At 41.6% G+C, this 22,404-nt stretch overlaps 1 protein-coding gene across 1 annotated transcript in view; it reads right to left on the bottom strand.

The window, feature by feature from the left end:
- Positions 1 to 3,736: 3,736 nt before the first annotated feature.
- Positions 3,737 to 22,404, bottom strand: part of LOC126272005 (UDP-glycosyltransferase UGT5-like) — a 60,391-nt gene continuing 41,723 nt past the window's right edge. Inside the window, exons 4-6 of the mRNA XM_049974492.1 lie at positions 15,002 to 15,224; positions 11,506 to 11,725; positions 3,737 to 4,508 (exon numbers count right to left, since the gene is read on the bottom strand). Of these exons, the coding sequence (XP_049830449.1) occupies positions 4,232 to 4,508; positions 11,506 to 11,725; positions 15,002 to 15,224 (720 nt within the window). The 3' untranslated portion in view covers positions 3,737 to 4,231. The remainder of the gene's footprint in view (positions 4,509 to 11,505; positions 11,726 to 15,001; positions 15,225 to 22,404) is intronic.

Genomic DNA, 22,404 nt, shown 5'->3' with positions numbered 1-22,404 from the left:
AAAATTTAAAAAGGGAAATGGATAGGTTAAAGTTAGATATAGTGTGAATTAGTAAAGTTTGGTGGTAGGAGGAACAAGATATTTGGTTAGGTGAATACAGGGTTATAAATACAAAATCAAGCAGGGGTAATGCAGGAGTAGGTTTAATAATGAATAAAAACATAGGAGTGCGGGTAAGCTCCTACAAACAGCATAGTGAATGCATTATTGTGGCCAAGATAGACACGAAGCCCACACCTACTACAGTAGTGCAAGTAGATACTGTCTACTGGAAAATTAAAGAGACCTTTGGGGAAAAGAGAACCACTTATATGAATATCAAAATCTCAGATGGAAACCCAGTTCTAAGCAAAGAAGGGAAAGCAGAAAGGTGGAAGGAGTATATAGAGGGTCTATACAAGGGCGATGTACTTGAGGACTATATTACGGAAATGAAAGAGGATATAGATGAAGATGAAATGGGAGATACGATACTGTGTGAAGAGTTTGACAGAGCACTGAAAGACCTGAGTCAAAACAAGGCCCCGGGAGTAGATATCATTCCATTAGAACTACTGACGGCCTTGGGAGAGCCAGTCCTGACGAAACTCTACAGTCTGGTGAGCAAGATGTATGATACAGGTGAAATACCCTCAGACTTCAAGAAGAATATAATAATTCCAATCCCAAAGAATGCAGGTGTTGACAGATGTGAAAATTACTGAACTATCAGTTTAATAAGTCACAGCTGCAAAATACTAACACGAATTCTTTACAGACGAATGGAAAAAGCGGTTGAAGCTGACCTCGGGGAAGATCAGTTTGGATTCCGTAGAAATGTGGGAACACGTGAGGCAATACTGACCTTACGACTTATCTTAGAAGAAAGATTAAGAAAAGGCAAACCTACGTTTCTAGCATTTGTAGACTTAGAGAAAGCTTTTGACAATGTTGACTGGAATACTCTTTTTCAAATTCTAAAGGTGGCAGGGGTAAAATACAGGGAGCAAAAGGCTATTTACAATTTGTAAAGAAATCAGATGGCAGTTATAAGAGTTGAGGGGTATGAAAGGGAAGCAGTGGTTGGGAAGAGAGTGAGACAGAGTTGTAGCCTATCCTCGATGTTATTCAATCTGTATATTGAGCAAGCAATAAAGGAAACAAAAGAAAAGTTTGGAGTAGGTATTAAAATCCATGGAGAAGAAATAAAAACTTTGAAGTTCGCCAATGACATTGTAATTCTGTCAGAGACAGCAAAGGACTTGGAAGAGCAGTTGAACGGAATGGACAGTGTCTTGAAAGGAGGATACAAGAAGAACTTCAACAAAAGCAAAACGAGGATAATGGAATGTAGTCGAATTAAGTTGGGTGATGCTGAGGGAATTAGATTAGGATATGAGACACTTAAAGCAGTAAAGGAGTTTTGCTGTTTGGGGAGCAAAATAACTGATGATGGTCAAAGTAGAGAGGATATAAAATGTAGACTGGCAATGGCATGGAAAGCGTTTCTGAAGAAGAGAAATTTGTTAACATCGAGTATAGATTTAAATGTCAGGAAGTCGTTTCTGAAAGTATTTGTATGGAGTGTAGACATGTATGGAAGTGAAACATGGACAATAAATAGTTTGGACAAGAAGAAAATAGAAGCTTTCGAAATGTGGTGCTACAGAAGAATGCTGAAGATTAGATGGGTAGATGAGGTATTGAGGAGGTATTGAATTGAATTGGGGAGAAGAGGAGCTTGTGGCACAACTTGACTAGAAGAAAGGATTGGTTGGTAGGACACGTTCTGAGACATTGAGGGATCATCAATTTAGTATTGGAGGGCAGCATGGAGGGTAAAAATTGTAGAGTTAGACCAAGGGATGAATACACTAAGCAGATTCAGAAGGATGTAGGTTGCAGTAGGTACTGGGAGATGAAGAAGCTTGCACAGGATAGAGTAGCATGGAGAGCTGCATCAAACCAGTCTCAGGGCTGAAAAAAATAACAACAACAACAACAACAACAACAACATGGATTTTCAAGGGAGAAGAAAGTGCACTTGTTACAAAAACTGGTGTTTGGCATTTCAAGGATGATAGATACAATTTACAGGATGGGCAGACCTATAACATTATGCACATATAACATTATGCACATCAAACTGCACATGATATATATTACAGTGATTTCAAGGGAAGCAGTGGGTGTTTGCATAAATTGAAACAGCGCTACAGAATTAGAAGACAGAAGATAACAAAATGTCAAACAAAGCACCAATTTGACAATGCACAGCAGACTGTGGAATTGGCCCAAAATTTTTTTAGATGAGATAAACAAACTTAACCAATTGTTCAGTAAAGAGTTTGTTTTCAGCTCTGACCAATTGGGATTTGAAGTGGAGATGCATGAGATAAAAACCCTGGGAATTAGAGGTACTGAGAGAGTCACATCAAGTTGAACTAACATCAATGCCTTGACAAATTTGAATACAATTATGGTAACTGTTCATCTGGATGCTAAATTTGCTGTATAGTTATTTATTGTGCTGCAAGTAATTGGAGATGCTCTGCCTCCTATGATTGTTTCTTATGTATGTGATCTTGCAAAGGCAGAAGTGAATATTTATGTCACAGCAAACAAGACTGGGAAAATGGGTGTAGGAGAACTACAACTATGGTCTGATCACTGCTTTTGGCCAATAGTTAGTCAAAATAACTTGCTTTTGCTTGATTCCCCGATTCCTGGTCTGTGTACAAAAATCATTCTCCTTTAGAGCAAACTATCCCTTCTGAAAAGTGTGTGACACTGCAATCCATGCCACTTGGAACAACTGGCCAAATACAGTCTCTGGATCTTTGTTTTTTTCCATGTGTGTAAAATATATTACCACAGTATCTGCAGCTACACCTTAAAAGATAGCCAGTTCTACTATAAGCTCCATGACAGACTGTGTCGCATTCTGTCTGATGCCATCACATTCTGTCAGTTGTCTTACCCTGTTGCACCAATACATGCATTCTTTAAGGGTGGATACCTAGCTGAACATCTTGCACTGTTTGCACCTCCCAAGTAGTTCACCTTTGATCTTGATGGTGTGAACCTTTGTGATCACTGTGATGTGCCATTTTTCACTCAGTGTTCATGGTGCAAGTTAATAGTTCATTTTGAACATTTCTTGAATGACAGTAATGTCCATTTTGTGAAGTGTAATACATACATCTCACAGATGGTTGATCTCTGCATCTCCCGGACACTCATTTTCCTTCGCCCTCCTGATGCTCACATCGAGTCAGTAGGAACTAATATTTTTCCTGTCATAATTGTTAACACAACACTTTTAAATGAGCCTTACTAAACACTGAACTTGTGACCTTGCACTCAAGGAGTTGTTACAATAGTCAACGGAATGTGTGACTCCTAGGAGAATTCCACAGAAATGATGCGAAATCTGAACTCGTATAAACTTGAAGATAGATGCCAGTTATCCCATGAAAGTCTATTTACAAAGTTTCAAGAACCAGTATGAAGTAAAGAATCTAGGAATAGACTTTAGCTCCCTATGTATCTCCAATGTTGACTCTGCAAAGACAAGATTTCACTAATCACAGCATTCACAGAAGCATTTAAGCAATCAACCCTCCTACACCTCATATGGTATTGGAATGGCCAGTGAGATAGGTATCTGATGAATTTGGCATTAACAAGGCTAGTGCCCATGCCATCATTCACAAGGATAGGGTAAGTGGAGGATGTGACAAGTAGAAGACATCACAACTGGTAACTGCTAGAGATTTCATTGGCTCATGTATCTGTAGAATTGTCTTTCCTGCAAATCATCATAACACAGGGTGAGTGAGGCTTGGTACAACCAGTTCCATTCGAAGCTGGGTTGGCCATCACAGTAGTCTCAGTACACAGCTTTTGCATCACATTTCAATGGATATCGAATATCTGACATCAATGCTACACTCAGTTCCAGATTAAACCTTTCCAGAGTTTCCACCAGAGGAGTAACTGATGCTGAAAGTGTTTTTCAGCTAATGGAAATAATTTTGAAATTGAATAGACATACCACGTTTTGCCCGTACTTTCTATGCTGTCGCGATACCACCCAAAGAGCGTATTAGGCTACCCTTGTAGAATTTAATTTATTAAGATGCCTTTCATTAAATAGAAAATGCTTTTGGAGATGTCGGGAAGGCTGTTCCTGTATTCCTTGGTAAAGGAGATAGGGATCTGCTGAAAGTGTCGAGACAAATTTCACTGATCAGTTAGTTTTAACTTTCTGTTTTTGGCTGAAATTGCGTTTAAGGCATGATGTGAGTTGGCAGAAGATAAGGCACAGAGTCAGTGCCACTGCCACCAGGAAGGTGGCAACATCTAGGAGCAGGAGCTGGTACCAGGTGAGGTCGAGGGCGGCGGACCTGAGATGTGGTGCCCCCTGGTGGCGCAGCACGTACTCCACCCAGTAGACCGCCTCCTCCAGTGGCGACCGAGGGCGGTCGCGGAACAGCAGTGACAGATGCTTCGCTTGCTCCCGATACCTGCACACAATGAGCAACTCGTGCAGCATGAAATAGAGCTTACTTAACATCACTGATGAGATAAGTGACTCCTATTCACAAACACATATTCATATTTTTAAGTGTGTTGTTTTACATCCACATAACACATGAACATAAGGTACAATAATAATATGGTACCAGAAATGTAAATGAAAAATGTATATGACAGTAATACAGAATATCTGCATCATTTGTATTGTTTAATATATTTTTGTATCGATTTTATTACACATTTCTCATGTAACATATAAATGTACACTGTGCAACACAATTGAAGGATCACAATTTAGAAATGCTTGCAATTGCCTCTCATCGTGACACATAAGTTTGAAATTTGGCTCAAAAGTGTCTACAATCTTCCTCTGTAATGGTGCAAAAGCGTGGCGCCCTGTAATGTTACCCTCAGGCCCAGCGATGGCGCAGACGGATAGGTGTCGACACTGCGTAAATGTGGCCTCGTGATTTCCTAGGGGATGCAGCATTTTCGATAAAGAAATATCTCGTGAGGCCTTTCCTGAAAGTTTAGTGATTGTAGATGATGCTAAATATAGATGCGGCAACCAATTATCTTGGGAAAAAATAGTGGTAGAACGTGCTTTTGAGTCTACATAGTGGTTCTGTGGTGATGCTATTAACTTTCAAGGTGGTGGGAAAGAGTAACTGTATCTATTTGAGGCAAGAGGCCCTGGTCTACAAATGACCGAGTCAAAAGTTATAAGAGAAAATTGTTCTGACAACTTAGACGGTGAACCTCATCTATCCAAGATACTTGCTTACATATTTTGGGAGGAGGTACTATGGACCGAAACAACAAAACCGTTCCCAGTAAACACGTGCTCTAAGATGCTTACGTTAGGAGCTATGAGAACTTATTCAGTAGAAGAGGTTTCACAGTTATGAAGGAGAACAAGCGGTCATAGCTCGTAGGACGTGCATCTCAGACCCAATGTTTACTAGACATATTTTTCTTCTTTTGGCCCACACTAACACCTTGCAAAATATGGGAATCAAAGAGCTTGCAGTAGAAGAGGTCCACAGTCAGAAGTATGAGTATGATTTTCGCTTGTAACTTTCAACTCAGTCGTTCCCGGTCCAGGGTATCTTACCTCAAACTGAGACATATACCCTTCTCCGTCATGCCTGAAAGCTTGTGACATCATCATGGTATCATACTTTATAACATCTAAAATTGAAATATTGCATAAACCTATCAAAACCAATGTAGAAAATGCAGTACGTACTGTGAAAGTTATAACTGTATTACACATTACGTATGATCTCTAATCAATAAATGAGACCGATGCTGCATTTTCCCAGGATTTATCCCAAAATATATCAAAAACTGCACAACAATTTACAAAACAGATATAATGCTTCATTGTGAGCAGTCCTGAAGGTGAGGGAAAAATTTTAAATTATGTTCCGAACCAAATTTTATACAAAGATCGCAAAATATGATGATTAATAAATCTGTTGTATGTACTTATATATAGTACCAATTACGTTTGAAACTTACATGCTTTCTCATATGACATTAAAAGGTATTATAATTTTTATTTCTCTTGTCTTCACTTCATAGATATGTTCTTCTGTGTATGAGATGGGCGACCATGTGGAATTGGCACTTTATGAATTTTAGAAAGTCTTGGTCGCAGTTTAATTTATTGATGTGCTTTGATACATCATCGTCATAGCTTAGCTGTGTTAGAAAGGAAAGGAAGAGTTACAATATGAAAAGCCACAGAGCTATTACACTGATCAGCCAGAACATTAAGACTACCAACCTACTATTGATATAAACCCATACAAGCAATAGCCAGTCGCCTGGTGAGGAATGACTGCTACTCAGATACACACACAATGCATGCAGTATCAGTGTGTAGAATGTGGAAGGTGTATGATCTAACTGAGACTGACCAAGGGCAAACTGTGATGGCTTGGAGACTTGGCACAAGCATTTGGGAAACTGTGCGACTTGATGCGTGCTTAAGGAGTGCTGTGGTGAGTGAATTCAACACATGACAAAACCAAGCTGAAACCACAACAAAACACTGTGCAGTTGGACTGCCACCACTCATTATAGATGGTGGATGTCGTAGGAACTGGTAAGACAGGACAGGTAGCGAACTGTGGTGGAACTAACATCACACTTTATTGTTGGGCATAACACAAACATGTCTGAACTAAAGTGCACCAAACACTCCTAATGATTGACTTCCATAGCCGATGACCAATGCATGTGCCAATGTTAACACCACAGCATCAGAAACTACGACTGAAATGGGCACCTGACCAATGGCAAAAGATGTTGGTGCAATGGCAGGGTGCTACATGATCTGATGAATTCTGATACTTTCTTTGTCATGCCTAAAGGAGGGCATGAATCCATCGTCTTCCAGATGAATACTGTAGCTTCTTGACACCTGTACTACAGGATGGAGACAGGCACATGGCAGCTCCATTACACTCTGCGGAACATTCACATGGACATGCATGGGTGCAGTAGAGCTCAAGGAAAGTACCATGATGACCGAGAAGTGTCAATATTAAAAATATTCCATGCCCTTAGGTGTTGGTCACCCCTACAAATTTTTGTATGGGAACTCTTGCACGTAAGGTATTGAAAACAGCCAATACATGTACGAAGTCAGTGCCAAACTGTTACATGCAGATAAGCAGTGGCATGGAAAACAACTGCCATCGCAGGATGGCATTGGCAACTAATACAGTGCATAAATGATTATCGAAAAATGTAACCAACAGGAGATCATCCACTGAGGATTGATTTGAAAACCACGTAAGAACCATACAGGCATTGTATTTTAAAAATCTACGTGATAGAGAGAATAACTATAAGTAATATAATAAAATATGCAGATTTCATACGGAATGTTAGCTGCTGCAGTTACTAAACATAGAGCAAGTATCAATAAGATTACATTATAACAAAGTGAAAGATATGAAATACATAAGCAATACAATTTATGTTCATAAATGACTACATAGTGAGTGTAGAATTTGACATAGCTTCATACAAATTATCTTATTGATACTTCCTCTGTGTTAAGTAATTGTAGCAACTATCTTTCTGTATGAAATCTGTATAGTTTGTTGAATTATGGTCTTTATTGTGATCCTGTGCTGCACACAATTTTTTTAAAAACAGTATGTCTGCATGATTTGTCTGTGGTTTACAAATTGTGTAGTACATAATCGATGTTTGGTGTATGTATCTCTTGTTGGTTACATGTTTGATAGTCATTCATGTGCTGTATTAGTTGCCAACACCATCTGATGATGGCACTTGTTTTCCTTACCCCTACTGATCTCTATGTACAGTTTGGCACTATGCTTTGCAGACGTATGGACTGTTTTCATTACCTTAAATGCCCACTCTAGGCTCAATCTTGTATTTCTTCATAAGTACTGACCGTTGTGCATATAATTGTTCTGTGGGATTTCATATTGTACTTTTTTTAACATGGCTATGTTCTGATGATGATGTACCAAAATGTGTCAATAAATTAAATTGCTACCAAGACTTTCCACATTTAATTAAGTGCCAATTTTATTTCTCTTGGTCCACACTATAAACGTTCTCAAATAGCTCAGCCAGAATTTCAGACACTTAAGTTGAACAAAAGGCCGCAAAATGTGTCTACTTCATGTGGAAGTATCAGACTGAAGGATTGCGCCTGCTTCAACGCATTGCACTGTAATGGGATGTCCTCCTCTAGCATTACGTTTCTTCAACAGTAGTAGTCGATACCAGTAATATTTTTCTAATTTTGGACAAGTCAGTATTATTTCAGCTGTTTTTCTGAAAAAATTCATATAAGTTTATACACAATATGTATATTTCAAACTACAATTTATGAACATGAATTGTTATTTTGGATGTTGTAATTGATAAATACTAGTTCTGAATATACAGTTAATTTTTTTTTTTTTTTTTAGAAATATTTGAAATTATGAATTATTTACCACACTTCAAATTTTTGTTATTAACTACACAATATAGTACTGTTTATTATGTTTATTTCTGGATTCATTTATAAAATAATAATTGAAACTAATATAAATTCATTTGTCAAGAAAAACTGTAAACCATTTGGAATATTGTTATTACTACAAAGTGAAGTAGTAGTAAACATGCTTCTGATGTGATTTGATGTATTTTTGTATTTAAAGAAAACAATGGAATTTTGGCTTTGTTAATGTGAAAAATCAAAAGACTGTGTGGTATACTAAAATGTGACAAAATAAATTAACGTAAAAACAAAAATTCTGCTGCAACAATCTTCAAAATTATTTAGATCAATTCAACCATGAGGACCTAAAATGTGAGAATTTCAGCTTCAAGAATCAGACCCCTAGGCAAGAAGAGCTGGAGCACACTCTACAAGAAAAGATAAGTAAACTAAAAAGTTTATTGTAATCTTACTCTTCTCAAATCGTCAGAAATGACTTTGCACACTGTGGACAACAGCCGCAACTAAGAAGTAGGGGGTAGATTACACCGCTTCGCCCAATGCCCCATCCGTTTGTGCTCACATGGGAGACAACTCAACTGTTGGCCAGTGTTAATTTTGTGTGGTTGTCATGCCGCACCTCATTCGCAACAGTTTGTTCACACAGGACAGTGCGTTATCAGTTCCCAAAGTATTCATGCAAACCGCAGCTGTGGTTAACTTAAGTGAAATGGGCGTACTTCGTACTGGTGAAGAAGTATACGAGAAGGATGGAGGTGAAGCAGGACACCCTTATCTTAATATGCCAGGAAAGGGCAGAATTATTCAGAAACACGTAACAAATGTGGATTTTCCAATATAAGATGCGCTTAAGCATGACATATACAATAAATAATTTTCATCATACAGATCGGCCTACCGGTACATTATACAATCTTTGCATGACACTACGTGACACCGAACTTTTAAAAGCAGCTAATCATAATTGCAAGTGGTTCTGCAGAGCCTCGATTTTAAATATAAAAATACTTCAGTCCATAAAACATTTCCTGCGATGTGTGTAACCTACAACAGTATCAACCACCACTACTCACCAGTTATTAACATGTCAGATCGTGTAGCTATTGTGAGGACAGTGTCAGATAACCAACGAAACTGAGAAATTACAGTTTTATTTTATTTGTCTTGAGTTTGCTTGCAGAGGTTGGCTTTAATTGCCATGAACAAAGCGAGTATGATAATAACTCTGCCACAAGGTGCTAACCACTGTTTTCCCAAGATACATTGCACATCATGAAGCTGTGTTTAGGTTAGGATACAAGTTTAAATTTGTGCAACAAAACGTGTCATTTGCCACATTTCACACATTGGTCAGCTGCCGACAGAGTATATGGCATTCCCTCCATGCCTCATGGTGGCTGGTTGCAACATTACTCCACATTACGCATAACAGCACTTCTCAGATGAAATACCTTGTTGGTGTGTCGCCTATTGCCCAGGTGCAGCTGATGTGGCAACATTGCAGCGGCAAGTGACAGGCGTCAACTAACAGGTAACAACTGTAATCAGACTATAATACTGAATTGGTAGAAGGGGCAAAAATTGGAAGGCTTCAGCTGATAGTCATTTGTTTGTGCCTGCAGCCAACGTTACCTAGCTTAGCGTACTGTTTGAGGAAGTTCCACATTGGTACAACAATTCTAATTTTCACTTGAGACAGTAATCGGTTTCATTTAAAAAAAAAAAACCTTGGTTTTAAATAATGTAATTACTCTGAAACTGGTAATCTGATTCTGACGAGTGAAACACCTTGGAATTTGTACCTTTTACAACTGCGATAGTGGCAGCAGAAATTACTGTCGTTTCTTTTTTAAAAGTGAAGTTGATACCAATATCTCTGTAATTTATATAACTATTGTGGTGTCACCGCCAGACACCACACTTGCTAGGTGATAGCCTTTAAATCGGCCGCGGTCCGGTGGTATACGTCGGACCCGCGTGTCGCCACTATCAGTGATTGCAGACCGAGCGCCGCCACACGGCAGCTCTAGAGAGACTTCCTAGCACTCGCCCCAGTTGTACAGCCGACTTTGCTATCGATGTTCACTGACTAAATACGCTCTCATTTGCCGAGACGATAGTTAGCATAGCCTTCACCTACGTCATCTGCTACGACCTAGCAAGGCGCCATTATCAGTTACTATTGATACTGTGAATCATGTAATGTCAAGAGTGACATTAGTTATAAATGGATTAAAGTTAAGTATTCCACCAGCTACGTCCGTTTTTCTGAATTCTAATTTCCTTGTCCTGTTCCAGACCTCATGCCAGCCTGCGTGAGCTAAAACGCGCGCCTTTCAGCCTCCTCTAGTAACACGGTGTTGGCTCTCCTGCCAACCACAAAACTATGAAATGACACTGCATGCCAGAATGAAATTTTCACTCTACAGGGAACTGATGAAACCTCCTGGCACATTGAAACTGTGCACTGGACCGAGACTCGAACTTCAGACCTCTGCCTTTCCCGGGCAAGTGCTCTACCATGCGAGATATCCAAGCACAACACACAGCCCATCCTCGCAGCTTTAATTCTGCCAGGACCCTGTCTCATTCCTTCGAAACTCCTCAGTCTGGCACACAGTTTTAATCTGCCGGGAAGTCTCACGTTAAAAGTCATTTGGTAAGGATTTTTTCACAGTTTTTTTAGGTGAAAACAGACTCTCGATATCTTAACTGGTTCCAGAAATAGTTGAAGTGAACAGCTTATCTGAATCACACTTGCATGATCTCATCCATTTGTCAATTAAGAGAAGTTCCCTTTCCAGTCTTGTGAGACCACCTCTGAGGTAGTGCTAACATCTAGGTGAGGTAATTTAAGTGTAATAGGAAAGGGCTTCCACCATAAAAAATTCTCACAAGTTTTAAGAATATTTGAGACAGGCAACAAGAGTGAGGGTGTAGGACACAGTGTATGTTTCGGATGCAGAGCGGGCTGGCGGGTTTACCTGGTGTCGTTGACGAGAGCATCGAGCGCTGCCCTCAGCGTCTGTGTGGTGAGGTCCTCAAAGTGCAGGCAGATTCCGCTGCCCGAGGCAGCGACCCTCTCTGCGTTGAGGTACTGGTCGGCAAACAGAGGCACCGCCAGCACTGGTACTCCTGCCATCACAGCCTCCTGGATGCCCATCAGTCCACCATGCGTTATGAGGACGTGCACGTTTGGGCGGTCTGAAACCGAGAGTGACTCATTTTTGTGATCACTCTCCTCTTGAATGAGAAGTGCTCTCACCTTTCCACATCTTCTACAATGTAGTGACACACTTCTGAATAGAATAGATATCCTGATAGCAAATTTGTCCCAGCCCAACTAAAACACAAACAGTTCCATACCGCCACACATATATATCACAAAAAGTGCCAAGTGGAGGAAAGGAACACAAGCCTAAGTCTCTGCGACCACCACTCAGGGCACAGAATACTGTAAGGAATATCAGGGTGTGCATGGATACATATGGGGTTGTTCTAATTGAACTTTGGCTACTTGAAAAGGCCCCTGTGAAAAACGAGAGGTCGCAGTACAATAGAACTTCCTGGAAACATTTGTAAGTGCATGCAGAAGAGAAATTACGAATGAAACACTGAACGAAACAAATTTTAATTTCCACATGATAGGGTATCATTCTTTAACAGCATGTTAACATTCCATAATACAAACGTTGCTCACTGTGACGACCATCTGCATCCACGTCATCCTGGAACGGCATTAGAGATTGCTCTGTTGCTGACCATTACATTTCAGGTGGGGTTTTGGCTACCTCCGTCTCTATTGTCATCTTCAACATCCAGCATTCGCAGCCATGGCAACAGGAATTTCTTCAAGAAGTGTTTAGGAAAGAAGGTTTTAGGAAACAGCAGCCATGCGAGACACAGCTGGCCCTCTTTGAGCATAATATACAACAGGCTCTAGATACCGGCTCCCAGGCTGATGCCATATTTCTCGACTTTCGAAAGGCGTTCGCCTCAGTTCCACACTATCGCTTGCTCCAAAAAGTGAGCGCTTACGGTCTATAAGATGACATGTGTGATTGGATAGAAAGTTTTCTAAGAGACAGAGAGCAGTATGACGTCCTGAATGGGGTGACTTCAACAGAAACAAGCGTAACTTCAGGTGTGCCCCAGGGCAGCGTAATATGTCCGCTGCTTTTTACGATTTACATAAACAATCTGGTTGATGGTATTGACAGCGGCATTAGATTGTTTGCCTATTATGCTGTAGTCTATAGGAAAGTAGTATCACATGAAAGTTGTGAATGAAGCAATGAGGATTTGCAGAAAATAAATGAGTGGTCTAATGACTGGCAATTATCTCTCAATATTAGTAAGTGTAACCTACTGAGCCTAACAAGATGAAGATCCCCATTAATGTACGAGTACAAAATAAATGCCTGGCCTTTTGAAGCGGTAACATCCATCAAGTATCTAGGTGTGACTATTCGAAATGATCTCAAATGGAATGATCAGATAACACAAGTAACGGGCAAGGCAAGCTCTAGATTGCAGTTTATTGGTAGAATCCTGAATCGATGCAGTCATTCAAGAAAGGAAATTGCTTACAATGCGTTAGTTCATCCAGTATTAGAGTATTGTTCGTCTGTATGGGACTCTTACCACTTGGGTCTGATCCAGGTTTGAGAAGGTCCAAAGAAGAGCGGCAAGACTAGAGACGGGTAAATTTAGCCATGATGAGATCATTACAAATCTCATAGAAAGTTAGAAGTGGGACACGCTTGCAGCTAGACGACGCGCTAAACGGAAGGGGTTGCTCACTAAATTCTGAAGTCTGGTCTTCGCCTAGGATGTAGAGCATATATTATTACCTCTAACTTTCAAATCGCGCAATGATCACCATTCAAAGATAAGGGAAATAAAGAGTTCGTTCTGAGGCGTTCAGACAGTCGTTTTTCCCTCGCGCAATCCACTAGTGGAACAGAAGGGGCGGACGGGGGGGGGGGGGGGGGGGGGCGGGCGATATGACTTTTGCACGAATTGTGCCCTCCGCCACACACTGCTTGGTGGATAGCGGAGTATATAAGTAGATGTATTTAGATATAGATATAAAAGAATTTGTGGTGCAATTGGCTGTTGGCCTCTACCATGAGCAATTCCCAAATCGCCATTTAATTCGAATTTCCGAAACATCTTCTTCAACCCTGGTGCAGAAAGAAGAACTCCCTGTATTCCTTTGTGGCGTCAATACTCATGAAGAGCAGCAGCACTACTGATGTTGTTTTGATAAAACAGCTTCACAACTAAGGCCCTGCTCATCTTGTCCAGACTCACGTTGACTGTCTCCAACTGTAATTCACGCTGATGCACATGTTTCCGCTCCACATTGCCATACCAGTACCACTGCTTAAAGGCAAGTCATGACACTAACACTACTAACAACATAAATTCTGTGGTGCATAGTCTGAACATGTTTCCTATAAAGTTTGTTACACATATGGTAAATAGTTTTCGTCTACATTGGCTCAGTAGCGAAAGTTTCTTGATAACCATCCCGTAGACTATCTGGTCAAATGTATCCGGACACACACATAATAATTCAGAATTGCCCCAAAATGTCACGAGAGGTGGACTCGCTACTATGAAAGAAGGCAGGGACTATTGTGTTGTTTGCAGAGAGGCAGTGACAGCAGCATAAATCCGTGAGAAGAGCTCAATGACTTCCTCGTTGACTTCTGATTGGGTCCACCTGGGTAGCTAATCTGTCAGTGACATGAAACTTCCTGGCAGATTAAAACTGTGTGCCGGACCGAGAGTCGAACTCGGGACCTTTGCTTGTCGCTGAGTCTTGCTGGTGCATTTAGCCTACAGCATCGCTGCTCACCATGCTTCTCACTGTGACCTTCGCCAGGTGAGGATATGAAGCTGGTTTGTGTTTAGAGCTGTGACCATCGCCATATGTCCTGAAAGTTGAGCTGTGATTGGCTGCTTAAACATCAATCAAGATTTGCCAAGATTTGAACTGGTTCTGGAGCAAACAAACATGTAACAATATGTGCTGCACTTGTCTGTATAGTTTAATATCCTATTTGGTAGGGATCTCAATCACTTAAGCAATATCTTAGTATGGGTCGTATCAGGATTTTGTAAGCAATTTCCTTTGTAGACTGGCTGCATTATCCCAATGAACTACTAATGTAACCTTCATTCACAGACAGTAGTGTTTTCTCGGGAGCTTAAAAGATGAATTCGAGCATGAGAACTGCAAGCGACAATTTGAAACAGCCACGTATTTAAGTCTTTTTTGGGCTCAAATCTGACTAGATGCATACATCACACCCACTTCTTGCTAGATAATGTTAGGTGCAATCATTGTTGTAAATTTGTTTGTTTTATCTAATTAATTCCCAGAATTAAATAGAATTCCCTGTGAGGAGAGCGCCTGACACTGGAATAAAACAGTATTTATGGACTGGCTGCTCTGCTGGAAACGCTTACTGAGTATGTCATTCTGCGGCATCCACGTCTCTGCCCTGACATTGGGTGGCAGCGGTGGCAGAGAGGAGGGGTCCACTCTCCACAGGACGTTCTGCGGCACCGCAGCAAAGGCATCGATGATGGAGCGCAGTTTCTCTGCCGGTAACGAGCTGGTCTTCACCATGGAGCCCAGGCTGAAGTAGATCACTCCGTGACGGCTCTTGTCGATGTACGAACGCAAGTCCTAAACAGAACCGGCACTTGAATGTAAAAAGAATGTGTTCACCCTGTGTATAAAGACATGCAAGTAAAATGTCTGAGAGACAGCAGAAATATTTTCAAATACAGGGTGTTACAAAAAGATACGGCCAAACTTTCAGGAAATATTCCTCACACACAAAGAAAGAAAAGATGTTATGTGGACATGTGTCTGGAAACGCTTAATTTCCATATTAGAGCTCATTTTAGTTTCGTCCACCTACGCTCAATGGGGCACGTTATCATGATTTCATATGGGATACTCTACCTGTGCTGCTAGAATATGTGCCTTTACAAGTACGAGACAACATGTGGTTCATGCGCGAGGGAGCTCCTGCACATTTCAGTCGAAGTGTTTGTACGCTTCTCATCAACAGATTCGGTGACCGATGGATTGATAGAGGCGGACCAATTCCATGGCCTCCACGCTCTCCTGACCTCAACTCTCTTGACTTTCATTTATGGGGGCATCTGAAAGCTCTTTTCTACGCAACCCCGGTACCAAATGTACAGACTCTTCGTGCTCGTATTGTGGGCGGCTGTGATACAATACGCCATTCTCCAGGGCTGCATCAGCGCATCAGGGATTCCATGCGATTGAGGGTGGATGCATGTATCCTCGCTAACGGAGGACATTTTGAACATTTCCTGTAACAAAGTGTTTGAAGTCACGCTGGTACGTTCTGTTGCTGTGTGTTTCCATTCCATGATTAATGTGATTTTATGAGAAATAATAAAATGAGCTCTAACATGGAAAGTAAGCGTTTCCACGTGACATATTTTCTTTCTTTGTGTGTGAGGAATGTTTCCTGAAAGTTTGGCCGTATCTTTTTGTAACACCCTCTATAAGTTAAAGTTGTTTCTCCTTATGAACTCCTGTACCATGAAGGAGTCTGAGTAGACTTAAGGAGAAAATACAAACCCTCTAACTGGCTAACACATTAGCAGGGCGCAAAAAATAAAAACGGGACCAGATAGAATTTTGTGTACCTTAAGACAGGCAAACCAACTTACATCATCTGCCCCGATTGCAGACGATGTAAGTTGAGTTGCACGTCTTAAAATGCATGAAATTCACTCTAAGAAAAACGAAAAGATGCACCACAGAGGAATTACCCGAATGGGACGGAAATCGGTAGATGTGATGTACATGTACAGAAAAACAAATGCTTACATTTTCAGAAAAATTGAATAATTTAGTCAAGAGAAAGAGGTTCACAAACTGTGCAGTGAATAACGTGTTTGTCAACCTCTGGCCCTTATGCACGCAGTTATTCGGCTTGGCATTGATTGAGTTCTTGGATGTCCTTCTAAAGGAGGCTTGGATGGGTGGCCATCCACTCTGCCGAGCGCATTCAGCCCTTGTGAGACTTCATTGTGAAGTAGCAGCCTCGGTCTTGTTAACTGACACACGGCCTGGAGAGTGGTGTAGTGATCACATGCCTCTCCATATCCGCATCCAGCGGCACCTGTGGGCTGTGGATGACAATGCGGGCACTCGGTATCGTTGGATCCTCATCGCCTGTTTGGGCGGATTTTTTTTGTCATATTAATGTGACCACCTGTCAAAAGCCTGAATAACCACCGTGGACCGTTGCGAGACATGTAGGAAGGTACTGACAGGGATGTGGAGCCACGACAACTTCAGTGCTAGCTGCCCTAGGGTTCTCGGTTGAGAATCTGTGGCGTGAACAGCCCAATTAAGATGGTCCCACAAATTCTCGATTGGGTATAAATCCGGGGAGTTTGGCGTCCAGGAGAGTAAGGCAAATGCATGCTGGTGCTCTTCGAATCACACACGTATACGGCAAGCTGTGTGACACATTGCATTGTGCCGTGGCTAGATTCCATCGTGCCGAGGAAAAAGAAACTGCACGTATGAGTGGACATGATCCTTGAGGGTAGATGCATATTTGTGTTGATCCGCTGTTCCTTCCAGAATGACGAGGTCATCCAGTGAATGCCACGAAAACATTCCCCAGACCATAATGCTCCCTCCACCGGCTTGGAACCTTTCAAGAATTGGGCAGGATGTCTGCTCCGATGAAGTATAAAAAGACCATCTCAGTGGACGTCCAGTTGTGGTACTGCCGTGCAAATTCCAGCCTTCGTCGTCGATGAACAGCAGTCAGCGTGGGTGTACGAACCACGAGCCTGTCGCGGACACCCACATGCAGCAAGATTCGCTGAACAGTCCTTGAGCCGCCGCCCGTACACATCTCTGCAGCTGTCACTCAGCCTTGACATCTATGGCGCATGATGCACCGCTGCTACACCAGTGCCTGTTTTGGATAGCGCCATTTTGCTATGCGGCAGCATGTGAACGGGCTACAGACTTTGCTGTTTTGTAAATGCTTCCACCCTTGGCCAGGAAGTTAATGATCATGCTATTTTGGACTTAAGATGAATCGCCCCTTTTCCGCATCACAACGACTGCACTGTTTCTCGCACCCCTGTATCCCTCTCCCCCCCCCCCCCCACAATTTTTTATATACCCTCAAATGCTAGTACTGCTACCTTCTATCTGTGAGTGATTATTTCAAGTTGACGTCGAACATATGCAGTGCTCACATTAATGTGATTGGATCATGTACACTGACGGAAAAAGAAACGCAGCGCCAAGAAAGAGTTGTGGGAAAAGAACGGAAGTTGGTAAGCGTGTTTCTACATCTGAACAGTGGCGTCTATTCAAAATTCACGTCAGTAGCGTAAGAGTGGAGCTATTATGAGGATGAAATTCAGGTTTGCTTTAAATACATGTTGTAACGGTCGTGAAAGTTAGTTACCTTTGAGACTGTACGTGGTGAGTTGACGTTAGTCAACAAGGCCTTTAAGGCGACACAGACGCCATTGTCAACACTTCACTGAGTTTCAACGAGGTCGGGTAATAGGGCTGCGAGACACTGGTCTTCAAGAGCGCCTCCGATTTCTCGTTGCGGTTTGCAGCAAAACCTCTCTAACGTCTGTGGTATCGATATGTGTTGCTGACTTTGGTGTAGCACTGCGATCTCCCGACAATAGAGCAACAGAAGATGTAAAAAAAAAATCAGTAAACACGAACCAAGAATCGTAATTAATAGTTCGTAATCGATGTTTAACTGATTAATGATAAAAATATTGATGATAAAACCACAAGCTGGTCGTAATTTCAAGTATCTAAGAAATTGTAACAGTGGGCTTGTTATTTGAGTCAAAGATTCTACACAAGCGCCGAGCGCTACAGTCAAATATTATCGCTGCGCGCAATTATTACTCGGGAGTTTCATGTCAATAATTTGACAGAATTTTTAATCACAAATGCACGACTTGGCACGAGAGGGAGTTTTATTGCAGAATATCAATCACTTCCTAACTGAGACTTGAGAAGAAAACTTTCCCAGGTGTTGGGGGGATTCAAATTATATGCTTCGGACCTATCACTAAAGTTCTATAAACCACTGGCTATTATGAATGAAAATTGTCTATCAGTGTTCGTTGCCTAAATCACTGTACAAGTAATGTTTAGTTCAATTATCTAGTTAAAAGTTCACTTTATTCTAGTAGGTAAAAGTGCTCCGTTCGAATTCTAATGCCGTGATATTTGAAGTCAGAAGATCGTATTACTACGTCATAATAGATCGCAATTATTCAATCTCAAAAACTAAGCGCGCCTACATGTACGACCATTCAAATACATGACCTGCTTCGGCTAACTTTCTTAACGTAGTGACAATGCATTGAATTATACTTAGTCGTTACTCACGATTCCCAAAGAGTACTCACACGGAGTATTTTTTGGGATCGTTGGTTCTACTTTGTGAATGTTAATTTATGCTAATTTTGCGATTTATTGTGATTTTGATTTTAGTTTTACTGAAATTTAATCTTTCTTTCGTAGATTGCTAAATCGTCAAGTCTTAGATTCCTGATTTCATTACTGGTTATTGTGCTAATAATAGTGATAACTGGAACTTCGTTCGCTTATTTACTTTTCTGGGAATTTGGGACTTGGGGGGAAATCTTTGGGGTTTTGGGAGCTAATTTTTGATTTTTATTTCTCGTCCGTGGAAGTGTCATTACACAAGACTTCAGCAACAGAATATTAAAGCAAGGAACACGGTAGGTGGTGAGTTGGTGAGGCGGCATACATGACTTCATCAATAGGATTACTTCGAAAAACGACCGACCTAAAATACATGTAACTGTCGCGGGAGGAACCCAATAACACTCCTTGGCCGCAACGACGACACGTGGAAGTCCATAGTTACAACTCAGTGAGTGTCCCGCACACCAACGCAGTCACAACCGTTGTGGCATGTCGCTCTCCTGGTTGATGCCCAGTAGAACTCCATCAGAAAGTTCTCCACGGACGGCAAGTATCCGTACACATCGGCCAAGGGGAGGAAAGTGTGTCCTCAGTATTGCTTAATTACCTCAGTCTGCAACGCCGCCAGGAAATTAAAATCGAACAGTGACGTGACCATTAGTTAACCTTCCATGAGCCGTGGGAAACATGCTTCCCACTACAATGAACTCGCTCCTAGTCCCGTGGGATTCACAGTTCCCACCTCTGTACGGTGCTACCACCTAGTGGACAGTATAGGGTACTGCTTACAATCGGTAGTTCCCGCCTTTTTGGCTGTACCTTCGCGCAGAGGCATTATGTAGCTGATTGTTGCTCTGTAGAGGAGCCTTTCAGTGCTGTTTGCATGACATTTTGTGATTTTTTCCTCAAAGCTATTGTATGAGGTAAATAGTTTTGATTTGCCAAAATTTATGAAGGAAAACGTAAAATTGGAACAAGGAGAATTCGAGTTTGAAACAAAAGGAGCCATTTCTGCAGTAAAATGGATGGATAACCGTCCAGTCATTTTCCTGTCCTCAATTCATGACCCATGAGAAACAGCAGGAGTGAAAAGGAAAAACAAGGATGGTACTAGTACAGGATTTCTTGTCCTGAAGTTGTGGCAGGATACAACAAAATAATGGGTGGTGTTTGGTCAATTACGAGAAAGGTACGCTATTGGCAGACGTTCTGTAAAATGGTGGCACAGAATATTTTATTTCCTGGTGGACGTTTCTGCAGTGAACATTTTTATCCTGTGGAGTAAAAGAGAAAGTGGACAGCATGGTCAGCTCACATACAGGATCCATCTAGCCAGACAATTGATCGCTGGCTTCTCATCCCAAAAAAGGCGTGGACAAAAACCTGTCTTTCTGGCAAAAAGGGGTAAAGTACCTGAAGATTTTCGTCATGTGGCTGTAGGGGAGCATCAACCCATTTTAGGAGAAACCTACTGGACGTGCCGTCATTGTAGTACCAATGCTGCGGAAAAGAGCATTCGCTGTGTTTGTACATATTGTCAAATACCACTTTGTACAGACCCATTTTCAGAAAATTTAATGGCAAGTAATTGTGAACAATCATTGTAACAAGAGAAAGTAAATTTATTAAATAAATATGACATATATTGAAAAAGTTGTTTTTGTCATTTAACTCCAAGGAAGGCAGTGGGAAGAATACTTCCCACCTTGTTGTGTGACCTCACTTTCACAGTTGGAGCAAATTTGATATTCTGTATGATGAATATACCTGTCTGTTAACTACTATCTGCTCTCCATTCATTTAAAAAACTGCTCAATAATCTTGCCCACGAAAGGGTTAACAACAAGCAGGTTGAGACTCACATGCCTGTTACTAAACAGTTCATGGTGTTCATTTGTTGAGCTCCCGTATTCGTAACTCAATCCGCGAAAGTTCGTCGGGACTCTTGGTCATCACGTCAGCCGCAGAACGCCGTATATCTTCCTTTACAGGCAGGAAAAGCCTCCGACCTCCAAGTTACGTGATGTCGCGTGGAAGTCCAACATCTTGTCGCCTCCTCGTAATTTCACCACCTTTCAACCACTTCAGAGAGACGCTCATGACAGCGGCACGTGAAAATGGGAGCAGCTTCGCCATTTTCGAGATGCTCGTTCCCAGACACCAGGCCACAATTTTGTGCCCTTTGCCATTGTAATTTACACTGTGGTGACAAAAGTCACGGGATATCGATATGCGCACATATAGATGATGGTAGTACCGCGCACACGAGGTATAAAACGGCAGTGCATTGGCGGAGCTGTCATTTGTACACAGGTGATTCATGTGAAAAGGTTTCCGACGAGACTGTGGCCGCACGACGGAAATTAACAGACTTTGAACACGGAGTCGTAGTTGGTTCTAGACGAATGGGATATTCCATTTTGGAAATTGTTAGACAATTCGGTTTAACGAGATCCACTGTGTCATAATGTATGTTCCAAAATCCTGCAGCAAATCGACGTTAATGACGTTGGCCAGTAATTTAGTGGATTACTCCCACCGCCTTTCTTGAATATCGGTTTAACCTGTACAACTTCCCAGTCTTTGGGTACCGATCTTCCGTCGAGTGATTGTCAAGTACGGAGCTATTGCATCAAGTGTACTCTGACAGGAACTAAATTGGTATACGGTCTGCACCGGAAGACTTGCTTTTGTTAAGTGATTTAAATTGCTTCACAACTTTGAGGATATCAACTTCTACGTTTCTCATGCTGTTCTTGATTCGAATTCTGGATTATTTACTTCGTCGTCTTTAGTGAAGGAATAACGGAAGGCCGTGTTTAGTATGACAACGGCCTTGCCGCAGTGGATGCACCGATTCCCGTGAGATCGCCGAAGTTAAGCGCTGTCGGGCGTGGTCGGCACTTGGATGGGTGACCATCCAATTCGCCATGAGCTGTTGCCATTTTTCGGGGTGCACTCAGTCTCGTGATGCCAATTGAGGAGCTGCTGTTGTTGTTGCGGTCTTCAGTCCTGCGGCTGGTTTGATGCAGCTCTCCATGCTACTCTATCCTGTGCAAGCTTCTTCATCTCCCAGTACCTACTGCAGCCTACATCCTTCTGAATCTGCTTAGTGTATTCATCTCTTGGTCTCCCTCTACAATTTTTACCCTCCACACTGCCCTCCGATACTAAATTGGTGATCTCTGGATGTCTCAGAACATGTCCTACCAACCGATCCCTTCTTCCAGTCAAGTTGAGCCACAAGCTCCTCTTCTCTCCAGTTCTATTCAATACCTCCTCATTAGTTATGTGATCTACCCATCTAATCTAATCTACCGAATAGTAGCGGCTTTGGTTAAGAATACCATCATAACGACCG

This window comes from Schistocerca gregaria, chromosome 5, assembly GCF_023897955.1.
Source record: "Schistocerca gregaria isolate iqSchGreg1 chromosome 5, iqSchGreg1.2, whole genome shotgun sequence".
Classification (NCBI taxonomy): domain Eukaryota; kingdom Metazoa; phylum Arthropoda; class Insecta; order Orthoptera; family Acrididae; genus Schistocerca; species Schistocerca gregaria.
The sequence above is the reverse complement of the archived record's forward strand: the minus strand, read 5'-3'. Positions and strand labels throughout refer to the sequence as shown.